The following is a 17,436-nucleotide window of genomic DNA, read 5'->3' on the forward strand; positions in this document are numbered from 1 at the left end:
CTCTGATCAGCTGCATATGGAGTGTGTGTGTGTGTGTGTGTGTGTGTGTGTGTGTGTGTAACGGTTGCAGAGGGGGGTTGAAAATTGGAGGAGTGAGTGGACCAAGTTAAAACAAAGAGGTTTAACAAAAGTAGATCAAAGAACAGAAGCAAATCCCTGGTGAACACGGACCATGAATGACTCAGCAGAACCGAGCACTTGGCACGAGTCGGCAGAAACAAGAGCGGACGGGGAAGAGAAACAAACCAGGACAGAGAAAGAACAAACGCTTAGAAAGGAGGAGGGTAGACAAAATTAACACACACTGAACTTCCAACAACCCCCACATCACCATTTGTCCAACATACACACACACACACACACACACACACACACACACACACACTCTCTCTCTTTGAGTCTCCTTTCACTGTTGTCACACACAAACTATGAAGAGCCACTTCAGTGCAAGAACTGAAATTCTGAATGTTTGAAATTCATACAGACAGACTGTTACATCTCTCTCAAAGATTGGCTAACGATGCTCTTTGCTCAACTGAAACTTTGATAAACTCCAAAATATGCGCCCACTAACCTATGAATATGTGTGCGTGTACGTCCGCCCGCACACACACACACGGCTGTAAATACATACCATTCCCATACGCGGAGACTCTTGTCGTCTGAGGTGCTGACAAAGCGGCGGTTCTCGTCCACAAACGTGATGGTGTTGACCGCACCCAGGTGCCTATCATACTCCTGCACCACCTCACCAGTGCGGACATCCCACTGGAACACACACACAATCACACACACACACACACACACTCAGAGAGTCAGACACACGCAGGTACACATGGACACAGACAGACAGACGCAGGTACACACAGAAGGCACACACACACACACAAACACATGTATAGAGACAGACGCACAAAAACACGCACATGCACGTGCACAGAGACAGACAAACACAAGCATAAACACACATACACAGAGATACACACACACACACACGTATGTTTACTCAAATGTGTTCTGGTGACCCCCTGATGCCTCTTCAAATACTAAAAACGCTCTTAGGCTACTCATACATCACATTGCTGCACAGCTTAAATGGAGCAGTGTCTCTCACACACACACACACACACACACACCTAATACAGCAAGCCATGAAGCATGAAATAAGCTGTTGTTTGCAGTTCCTTGAGGGGAATATCTCTCCCTCTCTCTGTGGTGCACTAAGGGTGAAAATTAGCCATGGAAGAAGGACCATCCACATGACACACACTCGATCCCAGAACATTAGTCATAAACTGCTTCATTTAGTTTCTACAGACTCACAGCATATGCACACACGCACACAAAACCACACCTGTACAATCTTCTTGTCGGACATGCCGGCCACAAACAGGTTTTGTTTGTCCTCATCTGGGTTGAACTTCACACAGTAGGGCACTTTCCTATTGGTGAAGCGAGATATACACTGACCTGTGGGAACAGACAGACAGACACACAGACACTAGTGAGTACACTGTATGTCTGCGCCTACACAGAGCCACATCGTTCACTGGATGGGTCTGCGAGTGCATATGTATGGGCCACAGTGCGTTTCTCCCTGGGCACTCTAGCTCCCTCTGTTGGTAGAGCAGCGCATAGAAACCATGTTCACCACCAGCGCATTCTGGTGCTCCTTCTCCACATGGTCTCATGCAGAGGGACTAACTGAGGGTTTATTGTGTGGAGGGTGGGGAAGAGACTATTTTGTCACTTCTTGAGGTGTCATACTTGGTGTTGGTGGAGTGTGAGAACTCTTGTGTGAGTGTGTGTCTGAATGCACGTGTGTGTGTGTGTGTGTCAGGCTCACCGGTCTCCGTGTCCCACAGCTTCAGGTAGCGGTCATAAGCGGCGCTGAGGAACTGGGTACCAACGTTATTAAAACAGACATCACGTACAGCCTTACTGTGACCTGAGAGAGAGAGAGAGAGAGAGAGAGAGGAGAGAGAGAGAGAGGAGAGAGAGAGAGAGGAGAGAGAGAGAGAGAGAGAGAGAGAGAGAGAGAGAGAGAGAGGAGAGAGAGGAGAGAGAGAGAGGAGAGAGAGAGAGAGAGAGAGGAGAGAGAGAGAATGTGAGATAACAGAGAAGCAGAGATAACCAGAAGGGAGGATATAAAATGCATCACATCATGAATCATTCACAATCATCTAACCATGTGGACTAAAGGCCCTGCTGCTCAGTATGACAAAGATTTCCTAAATCTTACTCTTCTCCTGTTATGCTCTTCACTCCCTCTCTCTCTCTCTCTCTCTCTCCCTCCCTCTCTCTCTCTCTTTTCTCCCTTTCTCTTTCTGGGGTGATAAATCATGGCGTGCACAGACAGCTCTCCCCTCCTCTCCTCACACTGTCCTCCCTCCTTCTGTCCTCGTTTTAACCACCACGGTAGCCGTAACCACAGCGATAATGAGGACCTGTGAAGAAAGCTGCCCGGGCAGGGGGGGGGGAACTGGTCCGACAGTGTGTGAGTGTGTGTGTGTGTGTGTGTGAGTGTGTGAGTGTGTTAGTGGGGGGTACACTAACAGCACAATTCCATGATTTCCGCTGCGCCCAGACACTTAGCAACAGGAGGAAATGAAATAGATCTACAGCAGAGGACTCTTAAGTACCCTGCAACACACACACAAACTTAATATCAAGCACATCAAACACACACACAAACACACAATCTGAATGGAACCCCTCAGAGCACTTAATATCAAGCACATCAAACACATACACAAACAAACAAACACACACACAGAATCCAAATGCAGAGAGCAGTAAACGTCACGCAATTAAGCAGAGACAAAAACACACACCTGACACATACTCACATGAAGACTACCCATGGCTGAGGTGTGATAATAGGCTTGTGAGAAGTGAACATGGCTACAACTCTGCCCTACCAGAGCGACAGTGAAAGTGCTCCCCCTGGAAATTAAGATCCGTGCAGGAGGGGAAAAGGGTTCCTCTCCCTTATATAGAACTAAACGGAGGTATTACTGGAGATTATTATGGGTCTCTGCTACAGAGGGCAACACACACACACACACACACACACACCACAGAAGCGCGATAAAGCTTGGCTGTTGTGGATGTCTGAAATATTTATGATGCTTCATAAAACTGCTTTTGTTGTCTGAACAGAGAGAGAAGCCTCTGAACTAGCCCCCACCACTCTTGTGCACGCACACTTTCTCTTTTCTTTGTTGAATTATACAGCGAGTGTGTGTGGAACAGCCAGGCCAGATATGTGTGGCTGTACAAATCTACATTCAGTCCCCAACAAAGCAAGAGCCAGCATCCCCTCAACCTCAAATGTGATTAGTCTCCACAGTGTGTGCGTGCGTACATACATACACACACACACACACAGACACACACACACACACACGCAGATGCAAAGAGAAGAGAGAAAGAGAGATGCGCTAAGGAAATCATGTGGCAGAGGAAGTCAGTGAGGGGGTGGGGGGGGTTGTTTGAAAAGAGCCATTATTTCATCTCAGTATGATTAATAGATTCGGCTGCCCGGAAGCCACACAATCAAAACCAGCAGCGGTTAAGAAGACAGAAAATAAGGCATTCACAAGGGCTGCCTATCAAATTACTTCTACACAAACAGCCTTTCATGGACTCATGGACACACACACACACACACACACCAGATTTGTATTATTTCTCACCCAGCAACACGCACACACAAATACAGGATTCCATGAGATTTCATATTTACCGATAAACGTTCGTACGCATCTGCGATCGCCGTAGACTTCCCATAACTACAATAGAACACACAAAACAGACAAGAACATTCTGATTGCTCCAACCAATCACAAATCTCCACACAACCAACATAGCAAACCTGGGTATGTTCTGTCAAAAGAAAACTGCGCTCTGTGTACAGTGTTGCCAAAGAGAATAGATTTTCTTCCAAACAAATAAATTATTTTTAAAAAATCCATATACAGTTCCAGGTGGCAGGCTAAGTAAGGGTTTACGCATTGTCTGCCGGCCGGTCATTATCGGAAAATAAGCACAGACCTGGACCGGCAGACAGTACATTATCCCAGTTATACGACTACTTGCCAAACTTCACACCATATGTCTTTTTAAATGAGTCTTTTACTGATTCATGGTCTCTGCTTAGAAACAAATCAAACCTTTCCTTTGTTACAACATTACTTACTGACTTGAAGTCCCATTATGGAAGTGAATAGACTACTTGTGGAATGATATAAAAGACATGAATCAGTAGCACAAAAACCCTTTGGCAGTAGTCATTAACTTCTGCTGCAGTCAAATATAAGAAATGTCAGACCTCCGAATGTAGGGAAGGTCCACTCAAGTCAGTGGAACTTTCTGCAGCAATATGAAAAGCTGTATAATTGTATAATAGACAGTGGTGTTGGTGTGTGTGTGTGTGTGTGTGTGTGTGTGTGTGTGTGTGTGTGGTCTAGTGAGAGGTGAAAATGATACCTTGATCTTGCAGTCCATGGAACAAGAGAGCAGGAGATGAGCTGAAGCAGGAAACAATCGGATCGCACTGACCCCCTAGAGGGAGGGAGGGAGAGAGAGAGAGAGAGAGAGAGAGACAGGGAGAGAGGGAGAGAGCAAAGAGTATAGAAAGGAGAGAGGTGGAGGGAGGACAAGAGGAGAGTGGGAGGATGAAGAGAAGAGAAAAGAAGATGCGAGAGAGGAGAGAAGAATAGGGTATCAGATATGCATACAGACTGTATATATTCTATTACAGTGCAAGTTTACGTAAGGGTCCACTGCTGTGTATAGTTTCAGTCCTCTTCAAACTTTGAGGTTGTTCACAAGAGATGTCTGACAATCACAAGCTATGCTGGGCAAGACCTACACACAACCTTTTCTGCACAGCCATAATAATAAATAAGATTTAATTAATGGTAACTCCAGCACACTTCGGACAACATCCGGTGCGTCACGGATCACCGGCGCACAAAGATGTTTGGATTGCTTAGTTTAATGTCAAAAAGGTGCAAAAACGTTTCACTTTTCATCATAGTCAATCAAGACCTTTCTCCTGAATGTCTCCTCTCTACTGGCCTTCTGCATGCACACGTGCACGTTCACACACACACACACACTTTACCTTTGTGTGTCCGGTCCATACATGCAGCTGTTTCTTGGGCAGGTAGCACTTGTCTGGTGCGTCCGCCGAGCGCAGGTTGATGCCCACATCCTGCGGAGCATGCAGGTACGAGCGACCCTGGTAGTCGTACATCTCCTTAACTGTGGACAAACACACACACACACACACACACACGTTTAAAGGGTGCTTGCTTATACTACAGCCACCACTACTTTGACATGGGCCATTTGACTGATCCAAAAAAAGACTTCCATCGTAAGCCTAGACAGTCATCTTGAAATACATAATGCAATGTACATATGACTGAGAATCTACAGTTCTTACCAGAACTGGTAAACTAGCAAGTGAGTGAATTAAAGAGTGAAAGTTGTTGTTGTAATGACTTGTGAGCTACAAGACTTTGCTTGAGCTACAAGAATTTGCTTAAGTTATAAGTTAGTGAAAACTGAGGATGTGAGGTTCTGAAACAGAACTAGAGATCAACTGAATGAGCAAATGAATGTGCGAATGAATGAATGAATAAATGTGTGACTGAACGTGTGAATGAATGAACGAATGAATGAATGTGTGAATGAATGCATGAATATGCAAATTAATGAATGAATGTGCGAATGAATGAATGACTGAATGAATGAATGAGCGAATGAATGAATGAATATGCAAATTAATGAATGAATGTGTGAATTAATGAATGACTGAATGAATGAATGTGCGAATGAATGAATGAATATGCAAATTAATGAATGAATGTGAATTAATGAATGAATGAATGAGTGAATGAAAGCTTTACCATGAAGAATAGTCTTCTCCTCTCCAGGTGCCTCTTCCTCATTCCTTCCTTTCTTCTGCCGTTTTGCTAGAATCTCATCCAGCTCCTTCTGCTCCTCCTGTTGTTTTTATACGCACACACAAACATACAATCAGCAAACACAGACCAAGGGACTTAAGTACACGACTAGTGTTCAAAAGTTTGGGGTCGCTTATAAATATCCTTGTTTTCCCATGACAACACGCATGATATTGGTTTGAATACGAAAACAGCAAAATGAACAGGAAATGTAGTCACTGAAACAGGAAATATATTCACTCACACTGATTTCTAACTGAAATAATTGTGCCCTTCAAACTTTCATAAAAGCATCCCTCGTTTGCCTTTCTTCCAAAAAAACAAAACAATCTGTGGACTGAAACCCAGCGTGTGTGTGTGTGTGTGTGTGTGTGTGTGTGTGTGTGTGTGTGTAGCATGCACGGGGAACCCTGAGGACCAGGCCTCACCTCTGAAGGCTTGGCCCCGTCCTTCTCATCCTGGTACTTAGCCCATGGCCCCAGGAACGCTTCCAGGTCTGCCGCCTCTCCACCCTTTATCTTCTTACGCTTCTCCGACTTCTTTGGCCCCGTCTCAAACACCGTCTGTCCTGTTGCGCGCACACACACACACACACACACACACACAGTAAATCTCCAAACAATGAACTCACAAAACTTTTCAAACATAACTTTCAGCTGTAAAACCCATTTCACAAAAAAAAAAAAAAAAAAAAAAAAAAAATCAATACCTGTTTCACTTGCGGGTTTTTCATAGAAATGAGATACAATATCAAATTTGACAAGAACAAATTTAAAACATATAGCCCGAAACCTGAACTGTAGACAAACTAAACCACACAGACACACGCACGCTTCATCAGCTATGACTTGTTATGCATCTCCACTTTCAAAGCAGTACAGTCGTGATTTAAGTTCCTGCTCAGGTGTCGGAACCTTCCATAAAAATGACGGCCGTGCCACCCAAACACAACAAACTGGCCAGGATTTGCAGCCTGCTGACCACAGCTGAAATGTTTCCTTAGCATAGCCACTCTCCAGGTCATCAATCAAAGAGTGTGGCGGAATTTTCCCGGTGATAAATTAATTGGGTTCATTTTTTCTCTTTTAAAATGTTAGCAATTTGTCTCCTGTACTGACTTCCCCTCTGTGCAGCCAAGGCTTCAGAGCCCAACTCTATTGAGTCACCAGCATATGTCTATGCAGCAAATGCATTAAAAGAGATATTCAAGTACATTATGTTTACATGTATTCATTTAGCAGACGCTTTTTCAAAAGCAACTTACATACTGTATGTCAATTATATTACAAGGGCATTGTTACATTGTCTCCGGAGCAACTCGTGGAAGCTGGGAATTGAACCCACAACTTTTCTGGCTACTGCATGGTAGCCCAGGTCTTTAGCCACTACGCTACCATCACGACTGCAAGTAAATTAAATGTATGAATGAGCGAGTCAATTATTCAAATCATTGATTTATAACTTGATTGGCTGATTAATCACCAGAAGCTTAACAGTTCTGTTCACTCTACTGCATATCTCCGCCAGTGTGACATCAATAGCACTTCAGCAGCAATCCCCCATAGAGTTCAGTGAAGAGCAGCCCTTGTCTAACATCTAACAAGACGTCACATCATAGGACCAATCATACGGCACAAACACAGTCTCTGGAGCTGCACAGTCATCCTCTCAATTGTCCAGAACAGCTCAAATTGTAAAAAATTTTGTAAATCAGGTTTATAGGCCAAGTATACTTGCGTATACAAGGAATGTGGTCTCTGCATTTATCCCATCTGTGAATTAGTGAAACACACTGAACACACAGTGAGGTGAAGCACACTAACCAGGAGCAGTGAGCTGCCCTGCTACACTGGCGTTTGGGGAGCAGTGAGGGGTTAGGTGCCTTGCTCAAGGGCACGTCAGCCGTGGATGTGGGCATGGGAGAGCAGTGCTCAATCACTTCCACCTTCCCCCTTTCAAGCCCGAAGACCTAACCAGTAGGCCACGGCTGCCCCTCTGGCTGCTATAGAATTGCCATCCTAGTCCATAAATGGCCCTTGCGTTAAAGAGTCAAGAGTCACGTAATTAGCACTTATGAGGTCACAGACTCCCTCCGCCACAGCAGTACAAGTACTAAAAGAACTTTGAATGATGTCATGACATCTTAGGCCGTGGATTCAATGCAGCACCATACTCATCATTTCTTACAGGCACTTGGCGACTCAGGAAGTTATGAACCGTAGTGAATATGCAGTCAATGACTTGAAACAGTGCAAATTCAATACTGCACCTAATCAGTCTTCATTCTGTGGAGGCAGGGATATCGACTACGACATGTCTAGAGTGTGGGAGGCAACAGAAAACTGCAGAAGACCCCACATACCTTTGTTTTTTTCGGCCTCTTCCACTGCACCTATGTAACTGCTGGCTGACACCAGGCTTGTATCCACTGAAGGGTCCAGAGCATAGCCTGTCAGAGGGAATACAAATGGATGAGAAGAGATACATCAAGATGGTAGAGCAGACAACTTAACCCCAAATAAGAACATTCAGTGCAAATGAAATTATTATCTACAAGAACTAAGCTTTTTAAGGAAACAAACAAAACTTTAACTTCCTAAGTGATGTCAATCTGTACAACAGAAATAATAGCAGGGGAACATGTTCAACGTTTAGACTACCGGTATATGATAAGAAATAAACTACCATAGGTGGAAAACGTCCTCCTCTGCTGTTCGAACATGAAGTCATTAAGGTGCGCTGGCTCTGCGTACCCCGACAACATGTTCCTTGGAGCCGCCATTTGTTGAGTCCTGAATGGATTCACTGGGCCAAACTGTCAAAAACAATCAGAAAGACGATATAACAAGGCAAGGTAATGTATAAGGTGCATGGTAGAACGACCTGTCCAATCCCTTTGAAATCCGAGTATGCAATGTCTACTTTGCAAGTAATGTATGTCTAGAACCTAGTTCGGGACTGTTTCGTAAGTGAAGTAAATACAATCGCAATGAGTACCATCTTCATTACTTAACATGAATAAACGAAGAGACTATCTCTGCTTGATGACTCGGTTAGGAGAGTTTCATTAACTCACCTCTGGCGCGAACATCGTTTCATACGAGGGATTATAGTTGACTTCTTTGAGAGAGGGGTCCAGATGGGTACCTGTCATGACATCCTCCTACATTAACAAAACAAGAACATAATTCCAGATCATAACCTGTTCAGAAGTCAACGTTTTAGGCTAATGTTAGGCATACTGGCATGTTCATACATCCGCGAGAGGAACAGTTCAACGGCAACTTGCTTCAGATATTAGCAAAAACGAGACAGGTCAGAGGGCGATGTATTATCGAAAAGAAAAAAATAATGAATCACCACATTGTAATACAAACTACTCAGGAATCAATACACATTTTAACAGCTAGAAGCTGCACTTTGTCACGTTGGCGTTAACGTTACTTGTTGGCTAAGTTAATCGTGGCTAGCCTAGCAAACTTAGCTAGCTAGAGATTTTACCTTCACGGCGACTTCAGGAGCAGAGTTAAGAACAACCAAAGATGTCGTTTTCCCGGATTTTAGAGGCTGTAGATGTGAAAACGCATCTGGATCTACTTTTTCTGGCTCTGGTATGGATTCTGTCTCGTTATCAGAGTCTGAATTGGCATCGTACGAAACGAGGGAACCCACCGAGGCCGCCATCTTGGATGTTGTGAACGTCTTCCCTGAGAGGTCCTAAAATGTACATTACAAAATGGTATTCAAATGCACAAAATACTTCTACCAAATTATAGTACATCTATGATATGAATAGTTACAAATATACACAAATGTGTATTCATATTTTCTAATTACAAATATGTATTTACTATAAGACTATAACTAGACATTTAGAATAGATACGTTTTATAAAGCGTTCAGGACCTGGGATGGGGAGAAAAATCACCAAGGGCTCGTACTCATGCTCGTAGACATTATCTGGTTTGATTGAATATTATCAATTTGCAAAAAGGCAGGACTCCTTGGACTAAAAGCCAACTATAAGGGAAAGTGCTAGAATAAATGTGCTAAAGAAAACAATTGCACCACACTTTCGACTGTATGCTATGTTGTGTCAGATCCAACGTCCAGTAATCTGTTATCCAGAAACTCTAACCTGTGAAAAAATAATATGTGTTTGTTCTTAAAGAACGTGAATATCCACTTTAACAAAGGCTAACAGGCTAGCCTAGGCCTACTACTAAATGCATTCCACACACTATAATGTCAGATTATTATAACACTAGAAAAAAACCAACAAATCGAGAAGTAAACATCTGGGCCTAATCTAATATGAAAGAGACATTGCATATGGACTTCATGAATTAAACTTCTCTGCAGAGTAGCCTGGTACACCAGTGCAGAAATAGCCAACCCTAAATCCTTCTTCGCTGCTTCCAATTGGTCAGTACGGCATTAACGGGAGTGTTCAGAGGGAGTGAACCAATGGTGTGCAGGTATACAGTTTGTGCGGGCCAAGTCTGTTGCGTGGGGTATTTCAACAATAGAAAGTGGTACGTGCCATCCTCAGCAGATAGAGGTATATCTACAGGCGGCACGGGCATGGTCCCCCTGTCAAGATACGAGAATACCCGTGGAATCAGAGTGTACGGGATCAGGGCAGTCTGTTGGATAACTCAGACGTATGTACTGCGTTGTCCGATTTAGCTTCTCTCCTCGAACGCCGATGGTCCCTTTTGGAACTAGTGCTCAGTTGTGATCCTTGCTTCTCATTTTTAATAGGTTTCACCAGCAGTCAAAGCACGCACTCTTAAACCTTGTCAAGAGCGCGTCGTGGAATGGAACTGGAAATTTAAATTACTCTAACCTCGAAATCAAATTCGGAGGCTCAGCACACCAAGCAATGGGAAGGATTTAGCAGTGTAATTTACTCTTACGCTTCAGGTAAGTCATTCAATTAAGACATACCATAATCTAACACATTCGTGGTCTATAATGTGCATTTAATGCAATAGTTTATGCACGGAAGATTTATCAAATTAGGCTATAAGCTATTTATGAATAAAGAAGTCCTACGACCAGTAAGCCATACTTGGCTTTTGTTAACGTGAGAAGGTTAGCCTACCTAGTGCGGTGTGGGTGACAGGTGTGATTTGAATAATGGATGCATCGCTCTTTTCTGCGCCGTTGCCACCCTATGAATTTTGTAAGCATTTCAATGATACGCTGAAGGAGCATTATCGTACATCATCTGCCTGACCAGTCTTTCTGAAGGTCTTTGGTTAGACTGACTGAGCCTTGAAAAACAGCCCGGGGAGGGGGGTCGCGGTTGCACATCTGTATCTGGCCAAAATGCCAAGCTGAGCGGAATCCTCCCAACCAAAAGCCTATGTTACCTCGTTGGCTAGCTTGTTTGTAGAGAGCTGGGCTTGCAGGCTAATTATTACACGCAAATGGCATTCTGTGGGCTTGGTGTGAAATTCTTTTTTAACGTTTACATTTCCTATACGCTGTTCGAGGCTAGGAGTGTCTTCGAGGAGGAATGCAGCTTAATCGCATTTTAACGATGTGAGTTCAGTGAAAGAGGTTTGATGTTATTTCGCCCTCAGCTTAGTAAGGGTCTGAGACATTTTATCCCCTTACAATAGCAATTCCTGTCCTCTCAAAATAAAGTAGCCTACCGTGCGTTGAGATATTTACACAGTGTCTATGCTTGCGAGTGCCCCCAAGCTCTCGGGTCGATTTTTTCAATCAAGTTTTATGTCTTTTGCAGTTCTGGGGGAGGGGTAGGTTGGCTGGTTAAAGTCGATGTGAGGACGCTTTGTGAAATTTGAGCCCGTTTTAAAAATCGTACTGTTTGGACGAACGCAAACAAAGAGTCATCACCCCAGGTCCTCGGAAATCTGAGCAGTGTTGTGTGTAGAGTAACATATTGGTTTGTTTTTGTTCGACACCAACTTGAAATGTCAGCAAAAGGCAAGTAGCCAATATCAGGGTAGGACATATTTTGTCTTCAGCACAGACAACTGAATGAATGGTAAGGCTCCTCCATACATTTTGCTTTAAAAAAAAAAAAAAAAAAAAAAAAAAAAGATACCAATATGTTAGCGACATAATGTATTCTGATATATCAGACTACCTCAATGCACAAGATCCAGGTTTCTCTGTAATGCCGGGGTGATCACACCCCACTGCATTAACCTAAGCTATTGAATAAGCCATTATTGTCCTTTCTTAAGATTGCATGAATGCAATCTATGTCATATAGAGAGGGGTTGACATAAAAATGGAGTGATAAAGAGGAATTTAATGAATGGATGGATGCTCTATGCGGCGCGCCCTCGAACTTTCTGCGTGAGCGCGCGCTGTCAGTCAGCTGAGACTGGCGTTCCACGCGAGCAGATCTGAAGGAAAGGCAAAATCGACCTCGAAGTCAAACTCCTATCCCCGGTTTGCAGCAGCCGCCGCCGAGTTTACTGTAAAAAGCTATAATTACAATAGGCTACATCACAGCAGTCAGTCACATTCATTTCTAACAATGTAAGCCATTTGGACTTGGTCTGTTTTTTTACAGCAGCAGTGAAAAGGCCCTGTTTTTTTATTCAATGATGCTGGCATGTTTTCTGCGTCTGTGAAAGAGGTCACATTGGTGAGAAATAAAACATAAAAATACCATAAACAGTGCACATAGCCTAAACCACTGGTGCACACAGTAGGCTACCTAATTACTGTTTTGAGGTGACATTTCCCGGCTCTAGGGGGCTGGTGAGACACTACACCAGTCCACAGCTTGTACTGTGTGTCTGTGCATCTTCAGCTTGTAACTCTTACAGTGAATGCCTCAGTGAAATACAAGAAGTAAACATACAAATGTACTTCATACATTGTACTGCTTCCCCTGAATAGTATGTCACATAAACCTAGAGAGTGAGAGAGAGTAGTTGAATTTATTGAGTGTTTGGCCTTGACACTAATGTTATGTTTTGAGCTGAATAGAATAATCATAATGCTCTGAAACATACATTATTTTAATAAATTCTATATTTTTTTAATACTGGCTATTGAGCTGATAATGGTCACAAATATGCCTTGCAAAAATCACTCCAGTCAGATGTTTTCATGACTCTAAATCTTACCTACTTAAGGACCCAAAAGCCAGGCATGTATGCATTTGATACAATGCAGGAAGTGGTAGACATAGTGGTGTCCATAGACCACAAGGCAAGGCACAAATCTCTGAAGGGCAGTCACACCACAGGCTAAAGTTCAGTAAAGTTCATGTAAAGTTCATGTAAAGTTCAGTAAACCTGTACAAAATACAAAATCTGTGTTGAAGGCCAAACTATTGATACATTTTGATGGGGTTCTGCCCACCATAGGCAGTGATATAGAAATTTAAATGTAAAGAAGTTTAGGTTATGTATGTATGCATGTGCGTACTAGTGCCTAGCTTAAACAGTGGACATCAATACACTTGTAATCAGGAAGCTGCTGTTTGTGCTTGGATAGAAAGTGTGTGTGTGTGTGTGTGTGTGTGTGTACTGTGTAGTGTCTGTGTGTGTGCATTAGGATGGTGCTGCAGCTGTTGCCTTTCATAGTTTTCATGGCATCCAAAACATCACATGGTTCCTGAAACGGGAGCCAAACGCACGTACCCACACACACACACACACACACACACACACACACACACACACACACACACACACACACACACACACAGAATGCACAGAATGCACTATCACATAAGGCCAAGCTGGTCTACCTAAGAAGTCGAAGGCCTTGAAAAGCGCCATGTTTGAGTGAAAGAGGCAGGACACCATGCTCTGGGTTTCTGTCTTGGTTAGAACAATCTTATCAGTGGTTTAAGTGGATAGAACTGAAATCTATTGGGTTTCAGGAGTCTTCTGCATTCCTGTGTCCCCCCTAAAGTCGATATGACCATCAAAGTGGCAGTAGCTTTGCGTTTACATGGGTGCATGCATACCTACATGTATGCAAATACACACATACATAAATACGTACATGTACATATGCACATACACACGCACATAGATACCTACATGCATATGAAGGCATCATCCACATCCACATTAAAGATTCCTCTAAACCGCAAGAATATGACTAAGAGAGATTAAAGGGAGAGAGCGATTAAAAATCACACCAGTAGAGTTGATAACTGTCAGAAACACAGCAACACCATTTCTCCCCTAACAAAGCCACCTCACCCAAGAGGTTGTAAAGTCAAAGATGTCTGAGACAGCGAGGAACGACAAGAAAGATAGCAGGATGAGGCAGAGGAGAAAGTGATGTGAGAAGAGTGACACGGGGAGAGAGGGAAAAAAGTGGAGAAGTGAGAAAGAAAAACCTTGAGGGAGTGTATCAGGAAAAACAGCAGAGACTGGAAGGGTGTAAAAGTTTCTGAATTTTGGAGAGAAGAGAGAGAATGAATAATGAAGAGAGGGTAAGAGAAAGAAAGAGAGTGGGAACAGTAAGTGGGGAGGGGAGAGAAAAAGAGTGAGGGATGAAAGATGATAAACGAGAGAAAAAAGGGAGAGGGAGAAAGACAGTCAGAGAAAAAATGAGAGAGGGACAGAGATCGAGAAAAGAGCGAGCGAATGAGTGAGTTAGAGAGAGAAGGCTCCCTGTGAGGCGTTGTGTCCGTCTGAAGTGTCCGTATCTCCCAGCTGTGTGCTGACTGCAGACAGAGCGCCTTTGTTCCTCTGGCCTCTGTGGGTCCGGCTCTCAAGAAAGGCCTTCTGTGCAGTCCTCACTGCCCTCGCTCACTCCCAGGCTGCCTGCCTGAGCGTCTCTGCCCCAACAAGCCCTCACCGCTGTGTGTCACCACTGCTGCTGAAAACTCTTTTTTTTTAACACTGTGCCATTAACACACTCTACCACTAACTTGGAGTAGTTAACACTGTACAATTAACTCTCATGCTTTTAACACTGTGCCATCAATATTCTACTCTATTATCTCTGTGCAGTTAACATTGTGCTATCAACACTCTACCATTAAGTCGTTGTTGGTAGTGACTCTGAGTTTTTCCTCTGATACTCTGCACATTGTACACTTTTCTGTGACTGTATACCTTCATCACTCTGCTGTTAACTCTGTGCTTATAGCAGTATGCCATTAACTCTGGCAATCACATTTGTGACTTTAATGCTGTGTCAGTAACTCTGTAATGTTGACCCCCTTCCAGCAACTTTGCTATTATCCCAGTGCTTTTAACACTGCCTGACTCACTTTGTGCTTTTAACTTTGAACCATTAACATCCTGGCACTGAAGTGCATGCAGTCCCCTCAAACGTTGTGCTATTCGCTGTGCTATAATGTGAGGAGTTAATTGTGCCTTTTTTTGTCTACGAAGTCGCCTCTTCTTTATGCACTTATGTTAGGTAATGTTTGCTCGGAGTGTGTGTGCATGTGGATGGTGTCTTTGGTGCTGCCTGTGTTTACCATCACCAGCATTGATATGCATCAGAGTGAGATCCTTGAATTTCCCCTGGGGATCAATAAAGTATCTATCTATCTATCTCTAGATGGACAGTTGGGTTTCTTGTAATTGTGGTACTGCCTGCTAGTTGTCATATTTTCATTGTGACGTGCAGCAGTTGTTTGCACAGGCTGACATTGTGCAGATTATTGGTACTTGATATTATGAAGGGTTTTCGAGACATCACAAGCTATTCTTATTTCCATATAAATGAACATATTGTATTTGTTTTACTTTGCAAGAGAGGAGGGAGGGATAAAGTATGTGAATAAGAGAGAGAGAGCAAGAGAAGAAGAAGGAGAGAGAGAGAGAGAGAGAGAGAGTAAAGAGTGAGCGATTGTCTATCTTGATATCTTTTGTTTCCATTTTTTATCTCAAACTAACCTGTGATGTGCTTAGGGCATTGCATTGTTGTGCCGTGTGTGTGTGTGTGCGTGTGTGTGTGTGTGTGTGTGTGTGTACTGCAGGGCATTTTGGAAACGGACACCTCTTTCATGGCTGGCCTCATTTTCCTCTTTGTGCATCTCGTCTCTTTCTCACTCTTTCTTGCACGTGTGTGTGTGTGGTGTGTGTGTGGTGTGTGTGTGTGTGTTTGGCTTGTAGTTTGATACAGCTGGAGTACAATGCCTTGAGAAAGCCCTTTAGCGCGGTCTGGATACTGTGTCCCACCACGACAGGCTTCCCTTAGCCTGGTGTACTATTACAGTATAATAGAGAGGGAGAGAGAGAAAGAGAGACAGAGAGATCTAGAGAGAGTGTGTTTGTGTGTGAGCAATCGTGAGTGTGTATCTTGTTTTTGTATGTTTTATCCCTGTTGGTGTGTCTGTGTATTTGTGTGTGTTTGCCATTTGCATCACTGCTATTGTATGTGTGTGTGTCTGTGCTGCAGATATAACCTGTGTGTACGCATTTGTGTTCATGATTTGATGTATGCATCAAAGTTGACAAGTCAGTGGGATGTTATGGTCGTTACGTTGCTCACCCCCGCCCCCACCCCCCAACCGCTGTGTGTGTGTGTGTGTGTGTGTGATAAGGGACAGTGCCCCTGCTCTCAGAGCCTCTGATTCATCATCGCCATTCTCTTATGCAACCGTGTCCATTCGGGCATCTCCTTTTTCTGCAGTCTGTCTTTGTGCTGCACGTGTGTGTGTGTGTGCGTGTGTGTGCATGTGCATGTGTGATGTGGAGCGTAGATACAGAGATAGTGCAGGAGAGAGAGGGAGAGTGTGTTTGTGTGTGTGCAGTGAATTTTGCCAACACTTTGTGATCTGATGCATGGTGATTCTTTTAAAAATTGCAGCACCATTAGAACTCGGACCTTTTGGTCACCCATCTTCCCGATGCTGTCATAGCCAATATGATCATGAGCACAACACAAGCTATACATGCATAACACATTTAAACATCTTTCTTTTAACTCAGCAGTATAAGAATATGACAATTGGAGTCTCAGCCTGTCTTAATAGGTTTGAAAATACTTAATCAGGGACAAGCAAAGCAAATTCCTCTTTTTGGAAAACACACTCCATGTCAAAGCAGCAACAAGGCCATTGCCAATTTTGCCATTAATTCTCACAGTCTTCAGAGGTGATATATGTGGTTGACCCCCACATCTGCAAATCAACCTTATCGTATACATGATCTCTGAAATCTGGAGTTTTCATGCTTTTATCACAAAAGTGCACATTTTTCCCTGATATGAGAGCTTATGCAGGTCTGTATTTCAAAGCCCCATCCTCTTGTTGGAAAAACAGACCCTCTGAGTAACCCCTGGCTCAGATGGAGAGCGCATGCACCTCTGGCCTATGTAGGCTATTTAGGTCACACAGAATGATGGATAACAGAGCAGGCAGAGATAGAAATGAAGGATCCTAAGGAAGGAAGGATCCTAAGGAGGGAAGTCAGTACCATCAGATGTTAATAAAACACTAGCCTCAAATATAGCCCCACATGCTTCTCACCCCTCAAGTATAATA

At 43.5% G+C, this 17,436-nt stretch overlaps 2 protein-coding genes across 2 annotated transcripts in view; one reads left to right on the plus strand and one right to left on the minus strand.

Moving 5' to 3' along the window:
- Positions 1–427: 427 nt before the first annotated feature.
- cdc40 (cell division cycle 40 homolog (S. cerevisiae)) lies at positions 428–9,694 on the minus strand. Its single transcript, XM_042096084.1, has 12 exons — positions 9,480–9,694; positions 9,055–9,141; positions 8,664–8,793; positions 8,341–8,427; positions 6,407–6,546; positions 5,922–6,018; positions 5,132–5,271; positions 4,492–4,566; positions 3,749–3,794; positions 1,847–1,948; positions 1,355–1,470; positions 428–768 (listed from the first exon to the last, which is right to left on the minus strand). Exons 1-12 carry the CDS (start codon positions 9,660–9,662, stop codon positions 532–534), a joined length of 1,440 nt encoding a protein of 479 aa, XP_041952018.1. The 5' UTR covers positions 9,663–9,694; the 3' UTR covers positions 428–531.
- Positions 9,695–10,492: 798 nt separating this feature from the next.
- Positions 10,493–17,436, plus strand: part of LOC121711078 (wiskott-Aldrich syndrome protein family member 1-like) — a 60,060-nt gene continuing 53,116 nt past the window's right edge. Inside the window, 1 exon segment of the mRNA XM_042094377.1 lies at positions 10,493–10,904. The gene's annotated coding sequence lies outside the window, so the exon portion shown is untranslated.

This window comes from Alosa sapidissima, chromosome 6, assembly GCF_018492685.1.
Source record: "Alosa sapidissima isolate fAloSap1 chromosome 6, fAloSap1.pri, whole genome shotgun sequence".
Classification (NCBI taxonomy): domain Eukaryota; kingdom Metazoa; phylum Chordata; class Actinopteri; order Clupeiformes; family Clupeidae; genus Alosa; species Alosa sapidissima.

Bases quoted from the DNA above. Each gene is read 5' to 3' on its own strand.
- cdc40 (XM_042096084.1), bottom strand. From the start codon at position 9,662: ATGGCGGCCTCGGTGGGTTCCCTCGTTTCGTACGATGCCAATTCAGAC. The intron at 9,142-9,479 runs GTAAAATCTCTA...TTGTTAATGTAG, and splicing joins CTCCTGAAGTCGCCGTGAAG to GAGGATGTCATGACAGGTAC. The intron at 4,567-5,131 runs GTAAAGTGTGTG...CCCTCCCTCTAG, and splicing joins TATGGACCGGACACACAAAG to GGGGTCAGTGCGATCCGATT.